We start from the raw sequence: 18,385 nt of genomic DNA, 5'->3' as shown, positions 1-18,385 counted from the left end.
TATATATATATATATATATATATATATATATATATATATTAAATGTTGATATTTGTAAGAACGAAGAACTCGTGACAATTAAAATTTCTATAAATATAAATATTTATCTTATGAGAGGATGAGTGTATATTTTTAAGCATACATTTAGTGATATTTATAAGAACAAATAATGTTTATGACATTTTTTAACATTTAAATATGAAGAGTACTATCGATGATAGTATAATTTTTATGAATACATTAATTGATATTATCTGATGTAAATGTGAAATAAATATTATATTTAATTTGTATTATATTCAAGCATTAGAAACATGTTGGATGAATGGTTATGTCATTTGATTTCAAACCAAGAGGTGGTGGTATCATAAAAACTGAATCGCAAAAAACAAAAGGCAAAACAAAAACAAAAAATAATAATAATAAGAAAAACTGACAAAAAACCACAAAAAAAAAAAACCGAACCGCATAAAAACCGAACGGTGCGATTTCTAAACTTCAAAAAACCGAAGTTGCGGTTTTCGGTTCGGTTTTGGGCAAAAACCGCACAATGCTCACCTCTAATAGGAGTTATCCGATTCTAATTATTTCTTTTTAGGCAAGTAAAATAATAATTACCAAAATTAGGAAACCCTAACTAACCTAGCCATTCTCAAAAACTTGGGGAGGAGGCTAGGGTTGTGAAGGATTTCAAAATACATTTTTTGCCGAAAAATGATGAAATCTATGAAAATTCACATCAAATATGGGGGCAATATTTTGTCAATTTCGCATTTATATTTGTTGCTTAACAAGACAGAAAGAACATTTTATGCTATTTTTGTTAGGGCTGAAAAATATATACCATGAAAAATCAACCGACCCAAAAATGTTGGTAATCAATATATTTGGTTGTTAGTACCATAGCAATTGAGTATTTATGGTATGGTAGTGGTACAAAGTTTTTAATATCATGGTAGTACTGTACCAACTAATATATATATATATATATATATATAGGTATGTTCAAATGTTTCTCACATTTATTGTATGCTAGAATGCACCAATAAGAATTTAGTAAAAATTAAGTTATTATTTAATCAAATAAAGATAAATATTAAATTATTTCTATAATTATATGTATATTATATGATATCCATACTTATAATTCTTTTTTATAGAAACTAATTAAATTCTTCATTAATGTCAACAATAATATATTCTTTCAGAATGATTTTTTGTATCTAGAAGAATGAGAGTGTATTCTTATTCAATGCAACTTTATTGTATTTTAAGTGAGTGGGTGCTGAAATGAAACACAAACCCAAACATAAAAAGCTAGATGTGAATTCATTCTGAAAGAATGTTACTGCTGACATTAATGACGAATTTAATTAGTTTCCATAAAAAGAGAATTATAATTATAGATATCTTTCAGGGCCGGTCCTGAGGATTCAAATGCCCGGGACGAGTCGGAAAAAAAATGCTCTTAACCCTAATGTGTAACGAATTAAAATACATAAACTGATAGCATTAGTATTTAGTAAATTGATTATATATGAGATATTCCATTCAGTGAGACAATAAGTGACTCCATGATTAGTATTAGTAACCCATTGCTATCTTATCTTATTTCATTTTGAACGATAACCAAAGCAATTAATAACAAAGATAATAAAACATTACCAAATGTATGACAGTTATGGTTAAGTCAATTGGTGATTACATAGACAGCATAAGCAATTACAGGGATCCACCCAAAAAAGGTGAGAAGCATACATATCCAGAATTCCACCTGCACTTGGTATATAAATAAAAGAAACAGTTAATCTCTATCATATATGTCATTATGCATGTGTGATGTTTGCACGAGAAACAAATAGCTAGAATAACTGGATGTGTAATCTTCAAACAATCATATATTTTATCCCAAGTGAGGTTATGGAAGTCAATGAACGCAATGTATGCCTATGTCATGTGATTTTATGTATATCGTTGATCACAAGTGCAAGATACTCACAATCAGATCACACATTATCCTAATCGATGTCGAGCCCGGAAGTCATTGATTAAAAAATTCATAGTCATTAAAAACATAATGATAATCGATTACCTGATCAAATTATAAACTGATAATGATTCTGGATTGAGTAATCGACGCTACCCTAAACCCTTCACCCTTCTTGCTGTCGCTGAAGCCTGAATGGCTGGAATCTGGATGATCGGCTATCGCTCATCTTCTGTTGCAATTTGCTAATCTCTTCGTTGCATTCTCTATTCGTTGAAGCCTTCTCGCCTGTGGACTACATTTTTTTGGACCCCTCAAAAAAATGGGCTCTGTGCATAAGCCCCTCTTGCCCCCCCTTACCACCGGCCATGATATCTTTTAATATACATACAGTTATGGAAATCATTTAATATCTATCTTTATTTAATTAAATAATTATTTAATTTTACTAAATTTCTATTGGTGTATTTTAGCATACAAAAAATGTAAGAAACACATTAACCCAGCCTATATATATATATATATATATATATATATATATATATATATATATATATATATATATATATATATATATATATATATATATATATATATATATAATCTTTAGTATGTTTGGTGTTTAAGATTTTAAGAGATGTGATATTAACATGTAACATATGAGTAAACTTTAAAGTTTAAACTCATGTTGGTGTGCCCCGTTTTCCTTTATTATTTTAACTTTTAAACTCATGATAGAAATTAAGAAAACCATCTTAAATTGAATTTTCAATCCCAATAATTACAAATATGTTATTCTCGAAACCTCCATTCACGTTCCACAATGTTCAAGAACATGAAAATCCTCTACTCAAAACCCCCATTCACGTTCCACAACGCTCAAGAACACAAAAACCCTCTTCTCAAAACCCCCAAACATGTTCGTATATATAATCACCAATATATACCAACCGAACTTACTGGTAGCCAAACAAGTTGGTACCAACTATAGTTTGTATCGTAGTTGTAGCAAAAAATTTGTGTCAGCTATAATTGATACGGTATACAGTTTAGGAAAAAAAATTGATTGATACCATACCATTGTCATCCCTAATTTTTTTTTTTGGCGAATGTTAAGTCTCTAATGTTTTTTATTTTACTTAAAATTATAATATGTATAAAAAGTATGTTATCATAAAACAAAATTTATAGATTTTTAATATATATATATATATATATATATATATATATATATATATATATATATATATATTTAGGTTCATATGAGATCATCATATTTTATGAGACATGGGGAAGCAATCCTAGTCATTCATTTTGGAGATAAAAAAAATATTTTTAAAATACAAAATAAATAAAATTTTTGGAATAAAATAATATTATTTTCTTCATTTAGATTATCCAAAATAAATAAATAAATAAATAATTACCTTTTTTTTAAATATATGTGAAATATTCTAATAGAATATTATATTATAAATATTCAAATCGAACTTTTACAATGTTAGACTATTCTACTAAAATATTAAACTATAAATATTCAAACAATTCTAATAGAATATTAAAATATTTTATCAAATCTAACAATTCTAATAGAATATTATAATATTTTAATATATCCAACAATTTTATAAAATATTAGAATATTCTAACATTCTAAAAATTCGATTTGAATATTTACAGTATAATATTCTATTACAATATTTTTCATGTATATTTTGAAACAAACGGTAATTTTTTTTTTTTTTTGGATAAATTAAATGACGAAAATAATATTTAAAAAAAATCAGATTTTTACTTTTAATTTGCATTTTACAATTTTTTTAATTTTTTAATGTCGAAGATGAATGGTTAAGATCGCGTCCCCATGTCTTACAAAATTAGCATGGTCTCTCTCTCTCTCTCTCTCTCTCTCTCTCTCTCTCTCTATATATATATATATATATATATATATATATATATATATATATATATATATATATAGTGTTAGGTTAATTTGAGACGGGTCTAATTTTATGAAACCGTGAGATTATTTTTTTCTAGTGAAATATTCTAATATTCTGTTATTCAAATATATATATATATATATATATATATATATATATATATATATATAATATTCTGATATTCTAAAATAATTTTTTGAACACATTTTACATTGAAATATTTTAAAGGTATATAATCTTAGAATATTATACATATTATATTTTTACGATTACTAGAATATTAAAATATTTCACTAGAAAAAAATTGGTCTCACGGTCTCACAAAATTATGTCTGTCTCAAATGAACTCTCTCTCTCTCTCTCTCTCTCTCTCTCTCTATATATATATATATATATATATATATATATATATATATATATATATATCTTAAATTAATTTTTATTTGAAAATATTTTTATTTTACTTAAAATTATAATATGTATAAAAAGTATTTGATCACAAAACAAAATTTACAGATTTTGAAAATATATATCAGTACTAATTTTTATTTGAAAAGAAAAAAATGAAGACGTTTTTTAAATAAAAATAAAAATAAAAATATAGATATATACATTTTGCTCGCAAATAAAAATTATACAACCTTTAGCATTTTGCCATGCGTGTACGAACTTTTCAAGTTGGGTTCGCCACTTTTATTTTCCTATTTCCGTTTCTTTAAACTTAATTCAGCCATTTTCTTCTTGTCGTGACCAGGTTCAGTAAAGTCATCGTTAATTATGATACGTTGCAATGTTGCATAAAGGAAGGGAATCCATGCAATATAAATATATATTTAAATTGGCAACGTAAGGTAATGATGTTAAACTTTTTATATTATTTATTTAGAAATATCCATAAAAATATATTAAGGGTCATCGTCATAGGAACAAAGTGGACAACTGTACTCGACCTAATTTTTTTTATTATATATTAGATATTTTTTTTATTTAAAAATAAAAACTTATAATAACGATAAGTGTTTTTTTTTCTTGTTCGTGTTGGGCCGTTTGATGAATGGCATTGGTTATAGTCTTCGAGTAGAGGTCAAATCAACATATTTGACTCAACCACTACCCAAATACTCCTTCCGTCCTAAAATTATTGTCCACCTTACTATTTTAGTTTGTCCCAAAATTATTGTCCACTACCAAAAATAGATATACACTTTTACCATATTACCCCTAACATTTAATAAAATAAACTTGAATAATTACAAACGCATATTTCCTATTGGTTTTAGAAAATGGCAAGAGGGTCATTTTACTCAAAAAGACAAAATTAATGATTGTTTTTTTTAATCTATGTGTTTTTTGTCTGTGAACAATAAAAAGTTCAGTAACATAGGTGTTCATTATATATATAAGTACGTTTGATCTTTTAATAATGTCAAATCATATAAACAAATGGAACGTTTTCTGTAAAAACAATGACTTAATACGTGTAAAAAAACCTGAGAAACTAAATGGAACATATATATAAAAAAATATGCGTGGCATTTTCTAGCATTTGATCAAACATTAGGGTCAAGAATGTGATTTGAAAACAGGTGATCATCTGGAACACCATGACCACCAACACGTACACATAAAATTCAAACATGTTGCATAGGCAAACCTACTAAGTTAAGTTTTATTGTTGTCATAAATAGATATACTTACACATCCACATCTACACCGATATCTAAATTAGAATTGTCTTCTCGTATCCATTCAATATGATGACCTAATATTAGTATATAGCCGACATGGTACAACATCTAATGCATGTTGAACATATATATACATACATCTACTTCACAATTAATATGAGCATTTACAGGAGAGAAAAGGAAAGCAAATTAAGTATATGAACTTTTGAGGAGCTGCTTTGATAGATAAGGCCTATATCGATCTTCATGTTCAGGTGAAATCATTTGTTCTTATGTCAACCTCTGTGTTATACGATACGATTTGTATTTTCTTTTTGTTTTACAAATATTTTAGTTTTCATTTTCGTTCGTCAAGAAACATCAGTTGATTATAACCTTAAAAATAATAAAAAGTTGTTATGATAAGAATATTTTTAGTTAAAGATTGTTTTACTAATAAACTAATAGGATCGATCTTTAATTGGAGTTTTATTGAGAGTTTGATCATTTAAAATCAACCCTTTTTTTTCTTTTCTTTTTTGTTATTGGAGGTGATACATTTTTGGGTCAATATATATTTATCACTTTTATTCTACTAAATATTATTTTTCAGTCTCCTATGATTTATACAATTAACATTTTTTATTCAATAATGTTCTATTTTTACTCCATAATGATATTTAACTTTCAAAGCTTTATTATTTTTTATTAATATCAATTAATTTGTTTCATTTTACTCTCCGATATTAAATATTAAATTCATAATAGTCTATGATTATAATCTTCAAAACATATCATCAACTATCATACAACGCGATAAAAATAAAATAAGGACTCATGATTAATTAGTACTATTTGTATAAATTTCATGTATTGTTTATATATTGATTTTATTCGATATTATTGTTTATTTTTTTCATAAATATTACATATGTTTAAAAAATATTAAATTAGATGGGATGATTTTATAAAACATTTTATTATGAAGGTAAATTATATAATAATAATAATAATAATAAATCTTTTAAAAATTGTCACTAATTGGAAAGAGTTTAAACAATGTCTCCTTGCTTCATGATTTATTAATAAGTAAAATGTGTTGAAAGGGTTATCAAATGTTTTTTTTATTAAATAGTAAACAATAAATTTATTGTTACAAAAGATAACAATAGTTTACTTGCATTTTCATTTTACAAAAACTATAATAAATATTATATATATATATATATATATATATATATATATATATATATATATATATATATATATAATCAACATCAAATTTTATATCACTATTTTATTCATTTATAAAACAAAAGAAATATTAAGTTTAAAATTAAATATTTAAATAATGACTTCCTTCGTTGCGTCCTCTAATATGTCGCACCCATGAACTGCCAATATGACTTCCTACGATGTTGTCTATGGTTAAGCGGCGTTCTTTCCTTGTCTTTTGGATTGGGATGGTTTAGCCATGGGTTGGTTTTAGGAAAAGTATTTGAATTCTGGCTCAGGTGGGGTTGGGTTTCGGGAACATATATGGGAATAGGCCATAAGTTGGGAAATCGGGTTGGGGTTAGGTTTTGCGTGGTTAAATGAATATGTCATGCTCGGGAAATTGAAATTGGATGGGTGAGTATATATGGGCGTCAAATTGTGACCGGTAAAATGGTGTTGAAGAATTGAAAAAAAAATGTTTCTAGTATGCATGTTGGAACTACTAACACATGATTGGTTTCGAATGGATGTTAGGGTAGTGTTGTTGGGAGAATCATTTCAAGCCAATTGAATGTAAAATTGGATTGAAATAATTAGAAGATTAAGATAGAGGATTGAGTGAAGGTGTGGTAAAAAGTGTTAGAATTGGCTGGGAAATGGAGTGAGGCGTGATGGCCTTCCACCACGCTTACCCCACCACAATGCTACCTCAGTCTACCACACCCTAGGCTGACCACTCATCGGTCTATGGTTTTCAAGGCTTTAAAATTGGTTTCACTTGTCATAAGAGAAAAAGAGTAGGTGATCTAATGAGTGCACAATTAGAGAGGACCCACATATTGGTGAAGAGGTCTTTGTTTTGTCTGGATCATTAGTTTGTTATTTGAATAAGTTTCTTAGTATTACGTTTAGAATAAGTCTTCATTTATTTTAGGAGTGTCTTTTATTTGTTTGATGTATAGGCCTATATAAAGCCATTTAGCTCATTTTAATAAAGCACACATTTTGGGGCTTCAAATTACTTTCTTTGTTTACTTAATACATTTGTATGATAAACTGGGATCAGAGCTTGGTTGATAGAGAAAAGAGAATAAACACAAGCGATGGGTGAGGAAAAAATCTCCAATTTGATGGTGCTCATTACAATCATTGGAGTGAACTAATAGAGAACCTGTTACGAGCAAAGGGTCTTTGGAATATGATCAATCCAGGGTTTGACGAGCCGACAACCCAGGCACTAGCAGCCCTACTAAAGCACAGAGGAATCAAATAGAAAAGAAACGACAGAAGGACCACAAAGTGAAACACTATCTGTTCAGAGCCATCGACTAAACAATATTCGGACAGATTATGGATCGGCGCAGTTCCAAAATCGTTTGGGACTCGCTAAAAGCTAAATACGTAGGAAACAAACGTGTAAAGAGGGTGATGTTAAACGCTTTAAGACCTGATTTTGAAGTGCTACAGATGAAAGAAGGTGAAACTATTTCTGAATACTTTGGTAGAGTTATGAGTGTTGCAAACAAGATGTGCACCAATGGTGAAAATATGTGTGACCAACAAAATTTTCTAAAAGATCTTGTGTACATTGACAGATAAGTATACATACATTGTCGTTTCAATTGAAGAATCAAAAGACACGAATGCCATGATAGTGGATGACCTTTATATTTCTCTTTTGATTCATGAGCAAAAATTAAAAAGAGTAACACATGAGGATGAGGGTCAAGCTCTCAAAGCTAAAGGAAGCAGAAGCAGAGGTCGAAGTGATAAGAAGTGGAAGACTACGGATGAAGATGGGCAAGCTTTTAAGATAGAAAGCAGTATAGGTAGAGGTCGAGGAAGCTTTCGAGTCGGATGAGGTCGTGGTAGGGGAAGGCAATAACCTTTCTTAAAAGCCCACAAAGAATGTCACAAATGTCTTTATCTTAGGCATTTTCAATATGAATGTCTAACATGGGGAAACGAAGCAAATTATTCCAAGCTAGAGGAAGATGAGGAGCTACTTCTGATGTCTCAAATAGATGAAGAACTATTCTACAAAAACCAAGTAGAAAAAAGACAAAGTTTAGGTGTTTAATATGTATAACAACATGTGGTTTCTTGACTCAGGATGCTAAAACCATATTTATGGAGATAAAGACATGTTCCGCGAGATAGAAGACTGCAGCAAAGGCTACATTAAATGTGGAAACAACTCCAAAATGAAGGTTGCTAGAAAAGGGAGTATGAAATTGATTTTTAATAGTGTTGTCTTTAATGGGGTGTGCAATATTTATCATCCAAAAAGGGGAGTAATAGTTCGGTCAAAGATGAATGAAATAGAATGTTCATTTTGATCAATGAACAGTCAATTCAAACAACCTAAGACAGTGATGAATACTTTCATACAAGCCAAGACTTCACACAAAATAACATGGTACACGGGCTACCTAAACTATAAAACCCCGGTATTACTTGTGTTGATTGTCTCTTTGGAAAACAAAATAAAAGTGACATTCCCAAGAAGAGCCAGTGGAGAGTAAGTGGCATCCTGGAGCTTATACACGCTGCTATATGTGGTCCCATAGAATCTGTCTCAAAAAGTGAAAAGATGTATATTTTGTGTTTCATTGATGATTTTAGTCGAAAGGTTTAGGTTCATCTCTTAAGTCAAAAATCATAAGCTCTTAAATGTTTCAAGCTTTTGAAAACATATGTAGAAAAAGAGACATGTGAATTTATTAAAGGCTTACAAACTGACATAGAGGAGAGTTTAACTCCTCTGATTGCAAGGTGTTCTGCATGAAAGCAAGTATCAAAAGGCAGTTGACTAATGCCTACACACCACATCAAAACGGTGTGGTAGAAATGGAAAATAGAACAGTGATGAACATGGTTAGATGTATGTTGATTGCAAAAAGGGTTCCAAAGCCATTTTGGGCAGAAGCTGTAAAATGGACCTTTTATGTTTTGAATCGTATTCCAACCATGGTAGGGAAGGACATCACTCCACAAGAAGCATGGATTGGAATAAAATCCTTAGTTGTTCACTTTAAAGTTTGGGTTTTCATAGGACATGTCCACATACCTGAGAACAAAAGAAGTAAGTTTGGTAACAAAAGTTTTCCTTGTATTTTTTTAGGTGTCATCAAAGAATCCAAGGGATATCGGCTATTTGACCCAGTCATAAAGAATATCATAACAAGAAAGGATGTATTCTTCGAAGAAAACAAAATTTGGGATTGGGACAGCAGTTTCAAAGACCAAATCGATGTAGAACTAACATGGGGTGATGACTCTTCTGATGATGAAAGCGATGAAGATGATGAAAGTACACCACAAGATGAAAATAACACTCAAATAGATGGGGAAATAGGAAACATGTCACAAGGTGGGACAAGTAATACAGCATGTAGGAGATCAAGAAGACCTCCAGCATGGCTAAGGGATTATGAAAGCGGTGAAGGCCTAAGCGGCCAAGAAGAAACTGGACATATGGCATATATGGAAATAGAAGACACAAATGACCCCATGTATTTTGAAGATGCTATAAAAGAAGAAAAGTAGAGAAAAGCCATGAACAAAGAGATAAGCTCAATTGAAAAAAGAAAAAAAAACAACACTTCGAGCTTAACTCACTTGTTGAAAGGAGCAAAGAAGGTTGGTGTCAAATGGATCTACAAGACCAAATGTGATGAACATGGAGATGTGATCAAACAAAAAGCCTGTCTTGTAGCAAAATGGTACTCACAAAGGGAAGGAGTCGATTACATAGAAGTTTATGCACCTATAGCAAGACTCGGTACAATACGCACCATCATCGCCTTGGCAGCCAATAGGAAATGGAATGCTTATCAATTGATGTAAAATCAGCTTCTTGCATGGTACGTTGAATGAGAATGTATACATTGAGCAACCAAAGGGTTATGAGCGGGAAGGAAAAGAACAAATGGTGTATAAGCTTCACAAAACATTGTATGGACTAAAACAAGCTCCACAAGCTTGGTTCAGTCGCATTGAAGCTTATTTCTTGAAGGAATGGTTTGAAAAATATGTTACGGAACAAGTGTTGTTTATCAAGAAAGGTAGTGATGGACACTTAATTATTGTAAGTGTTTATGTAGATGACTTGTTGATTACATGAGATAACCGTTAACTGTTGTTAAGCTTCAAGAAATCAATGATGAAAGAGTTTGAAATGATCGATCTAGGAAAGATGAGCTATTTTTTGGGAATTGAGACTATACAAAAGGAAGAAGGTTTTTTTTATTTGTCAAAGGAAATATGCAATTAAAGTTCTGAAAAGGTTTGGCATGTACGAAAGCAAAGAGGTATGTACTCCAATTGTCTCAGGTTCAAGGCTTACCGAAGATTTACATTGAAAAGAAATTGATAAAACATGGTACAAACAACTTGTGGGAAGTCTGTTCTATTTGACTTCCACAAGGCCAGATATGACATATGTTACAAGCTGGTTGAGTAGATATATGAGCAGGCCAACATAAATATACCTCCACGCAGCGAAAAGAAATCTTAGATACCTTAAAGGGTCTGTGAACTTTGGTATGTTTTTTATAAACATTCGGCTCCAAGCAAGTTCAGTGATTTTGTGAGCTACACTATCAGTGATCATGCAGGAGATGAGGATGATAGTAGAAGCTTTGTGGGCTACACCGACAGTAATCATGTAGGATATGAGGATGATAGCAGAAGCACAAGCGTGTATGTTTTTATGTTCAACTATAAAGTTGTTTCATGGAGCTTAAAGAAGCAACCAATTGTAACCTTATCTTCCACAGAAGCGGAATATGTAGCAGTTGTGTCAGGAGCATGTCAAGTAGTTTGGTTGAATTGAATTTTGGAGCATCTTGGTGTTGATGATGGTGAAAGTTCAAGCATCATGTGTGACAACACATCGGCTATAAAGTTGTCACGAAATCCAATTTTTCATGGACGAAGCACACATATACGAGTACGTTATCATTTCCTTAGAGAACTTGTAAATGAAGGTGCTATAGAATTGTTACATTGTTGAAGTTATGAACAAGTTGCGGATATAATGACAAAACCAATCAAAGCATAGGCATTGCAAAATTCATGATGGGATGTGTGAAGTCAACAATGTAAGTTGATCAAGTTCTACTGTATTCAGCTTAGGGAAGGGTATGAAGAGGTCTTTATTTTGTCCAGGTCCTTAGTTTATTATTTGAATAAGTTTCCTAGTATTACATTTAGAATAAGTCTTCAGTTATTTTAGGAATATCTTTTATTTGTTTGATATATCGGTTATGTAAAGCCATTTAGCTCATTTTAATAAAGCACACAATTTGGGGCTTCAAATTAATTTCTCTCTTTACTCAATAACGGACCATTCTTTGCTAGATATTCTTTTTCTAAAAACGCATACACACATGAATTTGTAACATACATTGGATAACAATCGTTAAATTAATACATAAAATTTCTCCATGTTTCATTTGGCTTTACATTTGTATTAGCCTATGTTGTGCTAACCTTTCTATTCAGCCCAAATCTTTTTCTAATGAATAAAAATTTCGTACATACAAAGTAAGACATAACTTCGAATTCACAATGTTAAAGTCATTATATGCTCCTTGACTAAAAACATTTCCTCCTCTATTTGCTTTCTTTGTATTTATCTCATTTAATAGGTTTTTTAGAAAATTAAATGGAAATAATATGTTGTAATGAGACTACCTTCTTCATAACTTTTACACAATCACGTATGTATGTATATCCTGCGAACCAATTTCTCTAAAAAAATAATTATTTCATGCCCCACAACTTTCATCACTTTTGGATGAATATTAATTAATAATATTCTTTTTTGTTATTTTATAAAAACTACACGTATAGTTAATTTGCAGTAAAAAACCAAATGGTTAGCTAAAAAGATAAATCAGTCAAATCATAAATACATTAGAGAAAGAGAAACACCAAACCCCGTAATTTCATCATCTTAGCTTCGAAGGTAGCAAAATGGTTTCCTCCAACAACACTTCTCTTGAGTTGCACAGCAAGGATGCCATCATCATCGCCATTATTACACCAAATTATCTTGTTATTTATACTTGTTTCATTACACATTCACCATGTCACCATGGCTACCCAAATAACAATTTTCTTCGTGGTTATTATCATTTTGATTTTCAATGGGGACACTAACAGTTTGTTACTTGGTCTCAATGAAGGTCAAGTTACTGATACAACAATGCATAGGTTTGTGGATTTATCTTCATTACTATGTTTGTGTTCTAGACTTTATTTGATTTCATTATTGAATTTGCAGGGTTGATTGCAAGGGTGACGTGGAAATGGAAGATGATGCATGGATGATGGTGCAAAAAAGTGGGAACCAATTTGTGGTGAATAATCAACCGTTTTATGTAAATGGTTTCAATACATACTGGTTGATGGTATTTGCTGTGGACAACTCTACAAGAGGAAAAGTTACTCAAGTCTTTCAACAAGCATCTGATGTGGGATTGACCGTGTGTCGAACATGGGCTTTTAATGATGGTCAATGGCGCGCTCTTCAGAAAAAACCATCTGTTTATGATGAAGATGTTTTCAAGGTTTTTTTTATCTGTCATCTGTTAGGGTTTTATTCTTCACTTCACCTTTGACTAATATACGAAAGCTTACAGGCATTAGATTTTGTGGTGAGTGAAGCAAAGAAATTCAATATTAGGCTCATACTGTCGTTGACAAACAACTGGGATGCTTATGGTGGAAAACCGCAATACGTCAAATGGGGGAAGGAAGCTGGTTTAAATTTGACTAATGATGATGACTTCTTCTCTCACCCGACTCTAAAAAGCTACTACAAGTCCCATGTCAAGGCAAGTTTTCTTTTTTTAATAGAGAACTTTGTTTACCTGATTTTCATCTCACATAATGTTTTTATGGTCGAGCTGTATGAGTTGGGTCAGCTCAAAGGTTGCAAAAAGAATAACCATTTTGCAGAAACTTCCATAATTTACTTTACACGCTTCTTAACTTTGTAGACGGTGTTAAATCGAGTGAATACTGTAACCAACATGACTTACAAGGATGATCCCACTATTTTTGCTTGGGAATTGATTAATGAGCCGAGATGTGAATCAGATCCTTCGGGGGATAAACTTCAGGTACTCTTTTAGGGTTTAGGGTTTATCGATAAAAAAACATTTATGATTTGTATGCTTTGAACTAAGTATATAATACGTAATCATATAGGAATGGATAGAAGAGATGGCGGTTTATGTGAAAACAATCGATCCAAAACATTTAGTAGAAATCGGTCTTGAAGGGTTTTATGGTCCTTCAACACCTAATAAGGTTCAATACAATCCAAATACCTATGCTCAACAAGTGGGTACCGATTTCATCAGAAACCATCAAGTTCTTGGTGTTGATTTTGCTTCCGTTCATATTTATGCCGACTCTTGGTATGTCAACCGTCAACTATCAACTATCAATTGTTAATACTGTCTGTCTGACTGACAGATTCAATGGTTTTATTCAGGATTTCACCATCAATATCTTATGATCATATTGCATTCACAAAGTCATGGATGCAATCACACATTGATGATGCGGAGAACTACCTCGGGATGCCGGTTGTTTTCAGTGAGTTTGGTGTATCTAAAAAAGACCCGGGATACAACGAGTCGTTCCTCGACAACTTAATAAGCACGGTGTACAACACGTTACTTGATTCGGCCAAGAAAGGAGGGAGTGGAGGTGGGTCCCTTTTATGGCAGGTGTTTCCTGATGGAACAGAGTATATGGATGATGGGTATGCAATCATTCTTTCAAAATCTCCTTCAACATCAAGCATCATATCGCGACATTCCACAAGGCTCACGCTTTTTAATTCCTTATGCAAATGGAAGTGTCATTGGGGTTGCAAGAAAAAGCATGAGTTTGATGGAGGATTCCATTTCCTTGATGAGCTTTAAACAATGGTGGTATTTACTATTTACTTTTTACCATATGTTACAGTCGTACAATGAATCTACAAACATATGTTACATGTAAGTAATGACACTGTCTGTTTTATAAGATACACCAAAGTAATGCCATATTCCAGTCGTCTCATATTTTCTTGTGTTATTTCCACTACTCGGTTTCAACTTTCAAATTAAGTTTTATTAAATAATGACCAGCTTTTAGTTTTGTTTCACCTAGTTACCTCAAAAAATTTTAAGGGTTTTGACATCTAAACTTTTTTGTTTTTTTTTTTTTAAATTGCAATTTTTAAGAGCTTCTTCCATTGTATGTTTTCTTTTAACTATATATAAATCAATAAAACAAACTTTAATTTATGGACTTATATAATTATATATCGCAATAATCTATTTTAAGAGTTTCTTCCAATTTAAAATTTAAATTATCCATGAATAACCATAGAGACTAAGCATATCACAAATAAAATTGTAATAAAACACACTAAAATTGAAATCAGAAATACAAGTTTTTTAGAACAAATAAGTAGTACCATTAGCATGCTGGGCTTTGTCTGTGAAGAAAAGAGGCTGCAGGCTTGACATAAGTAAACCCCTGAAAGAGGTCAAATGAGCCATTTGGGCTTGATGCAGGTGAATCCAGTAGGGGCATATCCGTCCAACGTTTATCAAAATTAGCAATGCATTGATTTCCAGAAACTTCCGGACGAAAACTTGGCTGGATTTCACGTGCATCCAGTTTCTTCCAGTTTATTGGTTTGAACCATTTGTGATTCTTTATTTCATCACTTCCTGTTACCCCATTGCCTAGCCTCTTGCTTGGATCCTTTTGTAGCAACTAAAAAAAAAAGAAAAAACAATATTATTATGTGGTCAAACATGGTCAAGATTCAATTTTTTTTAGAAAATACACTTACCCCTTTTAAAAGGGCGTGTGCTTCACTTGACAAAAATGCAGGGAGCTTCATCTTATCTTTCACTATCTTTTTCTGTATTTTGTCCCTGTTTCCTCCATGAAACGGTGGCTGTTCAAGATTAAATGAGACTTGATAAGGACAAAACGGTCATTTCACTAGGAAATTTTTACCAATAAGAAAATCACAATCACCTGTCCTGTGAGCATCTCAAACAACAAGATTCCAACACTCCACCAATCAGCAGCCTTGTCATGGCCTTTACCAAGAATAATTTCAGGTGACATGTATTCTACTGTTCCACATAAAGAATTTGATCTTGCATTTTCATCAAACTCTTTTGCTAGCCCAAAATCCGTAAGCAAAGCCTAAATAAATAAACTCACATGTTTAATAAAAGAACTCTGTGTGTGTGTGTGTGTGTGTGAGAGAGAGAGAGTGAGAGAGAGAGAGAGAGAGAGAGAGAGAAAATTAACAATTTTAAAAAAATAAAAAGTACATGTCCATCCACATCAAGTAGTATATTTTCAGGCTTAAGATCCCTATGCATTATCCCATTTGCATGAAGGTGAGAAACAGCTGAAACAATCTCTGCAGCATAAATACGTGCCAAATCCTCTCTGAAACAATCATAATCATAAATTCTTAATCAGTTTATTTTATTTTTTAAAGTAACAAAAATAAATAAATAAAACTCACCGAAACAGTCCATGGTGATATAGCTGGAAAAAAAGATGTCCACCATTCACAAAGTCCAAAACGAGGTAAAGTCTATATTTTGTCTGAAAATTAAAAGTGTGAGCATAAACAGATACAAAAAGGGTAGTTTTGGAATTTAGAAAAAAAGTACCTGGAAAGAGTATCGAAGCTGGACAATAAAGGGATGATCAATCTTTGTCAAGATATCCCTCTCTGCTTTCATATACTCAGCATGATTTTTCTCCACAATCTTATCTTTTCTCACAACTTTCATTGCATATATTTCCAAACTATCTCTCTTTCTCACTTGATACACTTTACCAAAAGCCCCTTGCCCCACAACTTTCATGACTTCAAAATCTTCAAGCCCTATGCTCTTCGCCTTACAACCATTTTCAGAATCTTCTTCTTCTTCAATCTCTTTATCTATCACATCACTGAAATCCTCCAATGATTCATCCGTTTCACATATGGTTAACTTCCTTAGATTGAGCAAGTGGTTTACACATGGCGTGGGACCCACTAAAGAATGTGAACGGCTGTAAATGACCACAGGGTCATCACTTGGAATTTCAGAATTGCCAGCTGGCAGTGGGAGAGGACCAAATGTATCAGAAAAGTCCAATTCAAGAGTATCTGATGTTTCATTGGGAGGGTTTTTTGGGAATTGTAAATAGTTCTTGGAGGATTTGAATGGTTTGTTTTCAATTAAAGCAGTTAATTGAGAAGAAACCATTGTGAAAATTGGAAAACAGAAAGGAATGTTTTGTTTGTATTACAGACTATGGATGGAAAGATACTAAGATTCGAGCTGATGAAAGGCTTCTACCAATGGCTTTAATTAGAAGGAAGTTCAAGTAAACAATTGGATTTTTAAAGAAATTTGAGAGAATGCAAACCAAAGTAGAGTAAGTGGAGTTCTTCTTGTTTCCCGATTTACAGGAAACGATGGATGCAATGCTGTTTCTTGAATTCATGAAGATCTGGTCTAAATTCTGCTTACATGAAGAAACAACACACAAGTCAGAATTTGTATTTTTGTAAATATGCATCGTGATGGATTTTAGTTGTTATTGACTTATTTCAGTATGTTGTATTATCATATGATAAATTTATACAGACAATAGTAATTCCAGTTTATGAGACTATACGCTCCTTCACACAAAACATGCAAGCCAAGCCTACCACCTAAAAGATTAATATGAACTTCGCAAAAGTACAATTTTGACTTACATGGTCAAATTGACAATTTTGTCATGGTAATATTACTAGGAATCTATTTCCAACCTTGAATGTTCTAGTTCTTTTGTGCAACATACCGTATTTTAAAGTTAAAGCAAGTTCATATCAAGCGTTGACCTTAAATTTTTAAAAGATACCCATAAGATCAGATGCGATATCAGATCTTTCAGGGGGAAAAAAGGCATAACCTAATTCAACAGGGGAAACCAAAATTCCAGATTCTTTAACAATTCACTTTCTGGATTTCATTTCAACAAATGATAAAAGCGCGAGATCGGAATTTTGCTGCGAATTTTGTGTAAAAATATACGCCAAGTAATACGGATTAAAGAATGAATTCTACTAAAACAAACATGAAACTCGTAATGTAGCGAAATCCCAACATAACAACTAACATAAACAGATGGAAGGAGAAAATTTGGGTACCTTTGAGGCGCTTCAAGGATGGTTTTGGTCTTTGGAGATGTGTTTTTGGGGGTTGTTCTTGAGATCGGAAGATAAAAGCACCAAATTTTGGGCCGCCACTTTAAAATATGGAGGACAATTTCTGAGAATGTGGGCTTTACCACGTGTCGACTTTTTAGTGGTTGCTTGAATCCAATACGAAATCATTTTGCCTTTTTCATCTAACGACACAAAAAATGTTGACACTTCAAATTTTAAATTAAGTGAATTTGTTATGCCGCACTTGATTTTTTGTACTAATTTTAGGCTGTTTTTAGGGGTTTTACACTTAATTCAGTAAATGTTTTAGTCTCTTATT

The 18,385-nt window shown here is 31.6% G+C and overlaps 2 protein-coding genes across 3 annotated transcripts; one reads left to right on the top strand and one right to left on the bottom strand.

Moving 5' to 3' along the window:
- The first annotated feature begins 5,780 nt into the window (after positions 1-5,780).
- MAN6 (Glycosyl hydrolase superfamily protein) lies at positions 5,781-14,902 on the top strand. 2 transcript variants are annotated; one of them, XM_079047224.1, is made up of 7 exons: positions 5,781-5,872; positions 13,010-13,037; positions 13,108-13,393; positions 13,466-13,660; positions 13,826-13,948; positions 14,037-14,248; positions 14,326-14,902. In XM_079047224.1, the coding sequence occupies exons 2-7, from the start codon at positions 13,030-13,032 to the stop codon at positions 14,759-14,761; spliced, it is 1,260 nt and encodes a 419-aa protein (XP_078903350.1). In that variant the 5' UTR covers positions 5,781-5,872; positions 13,010-13,029; the 3' UTR covers positions 14,762-14,902. The 2 variants fall into 2 exon arrangements, with proteins under 2 accessions (XP_078903350.1, XP_078903349.1); XM_079047223.1 differs by lacking the exon at positions 5,781-5,872 and having other exon boundaries at positions 12,919-13,037.
- A 277-nt stretch (positions 14,903-15,179) lies between these two features.
- LOC145110908 (serine/threonine-protein kinase AtPK2/AtPK19-like) lies at positions 15,180-18,178 on the bottom strand. The gene is made up of 7 exons (XM_079047222.1): positions 18,049-18,178; positions 16,532-17,375; positions 16,381-16,463; positions 16,181-16,301; positions 15,876-16,049; positions 15,685-15,792; positions 15,180-15,605 (listed from the first exon to the last, which is right to left on the bottom strand). The coding sequence occupies exons 2-7, from the start codon at positions 17,114-17,116 to the stop codon at positions 15,303-15,305; spliced, it is 1,374 nt and encodes a 457-aa protein (XP_078903348.1). The 5' UTR covers positions 17,117-17,375; positions 18,049-18,178; the 3' UTR covers positions 15,180-15,302.
- Positions 18,179-18,385: the final 207 nt, after the last annotated feature.

The sequence above is a fragment of the Lactuca virosa genome, chromosome 5, assembly GCF_052849685.1.
Source record: "Lactuca virosa cultivar CGN04683 chromosome 5, Lactuca_virosa_CGN04683_v6, whole genome shotgun sequence".
In the NCBI taxonomy this organism is placed as follows: domain Eukaryota; kingdom Viridiplantae; phylum Streptophyta; class Magnoliopsida; order Asterales; family Asteraceae; genus Lactuca; species Lactuca virosa.
Note: the sequence above shows the minus strand (reverse complement) of the source record. Positions and strands in the feature narration are given on the sequence as shown.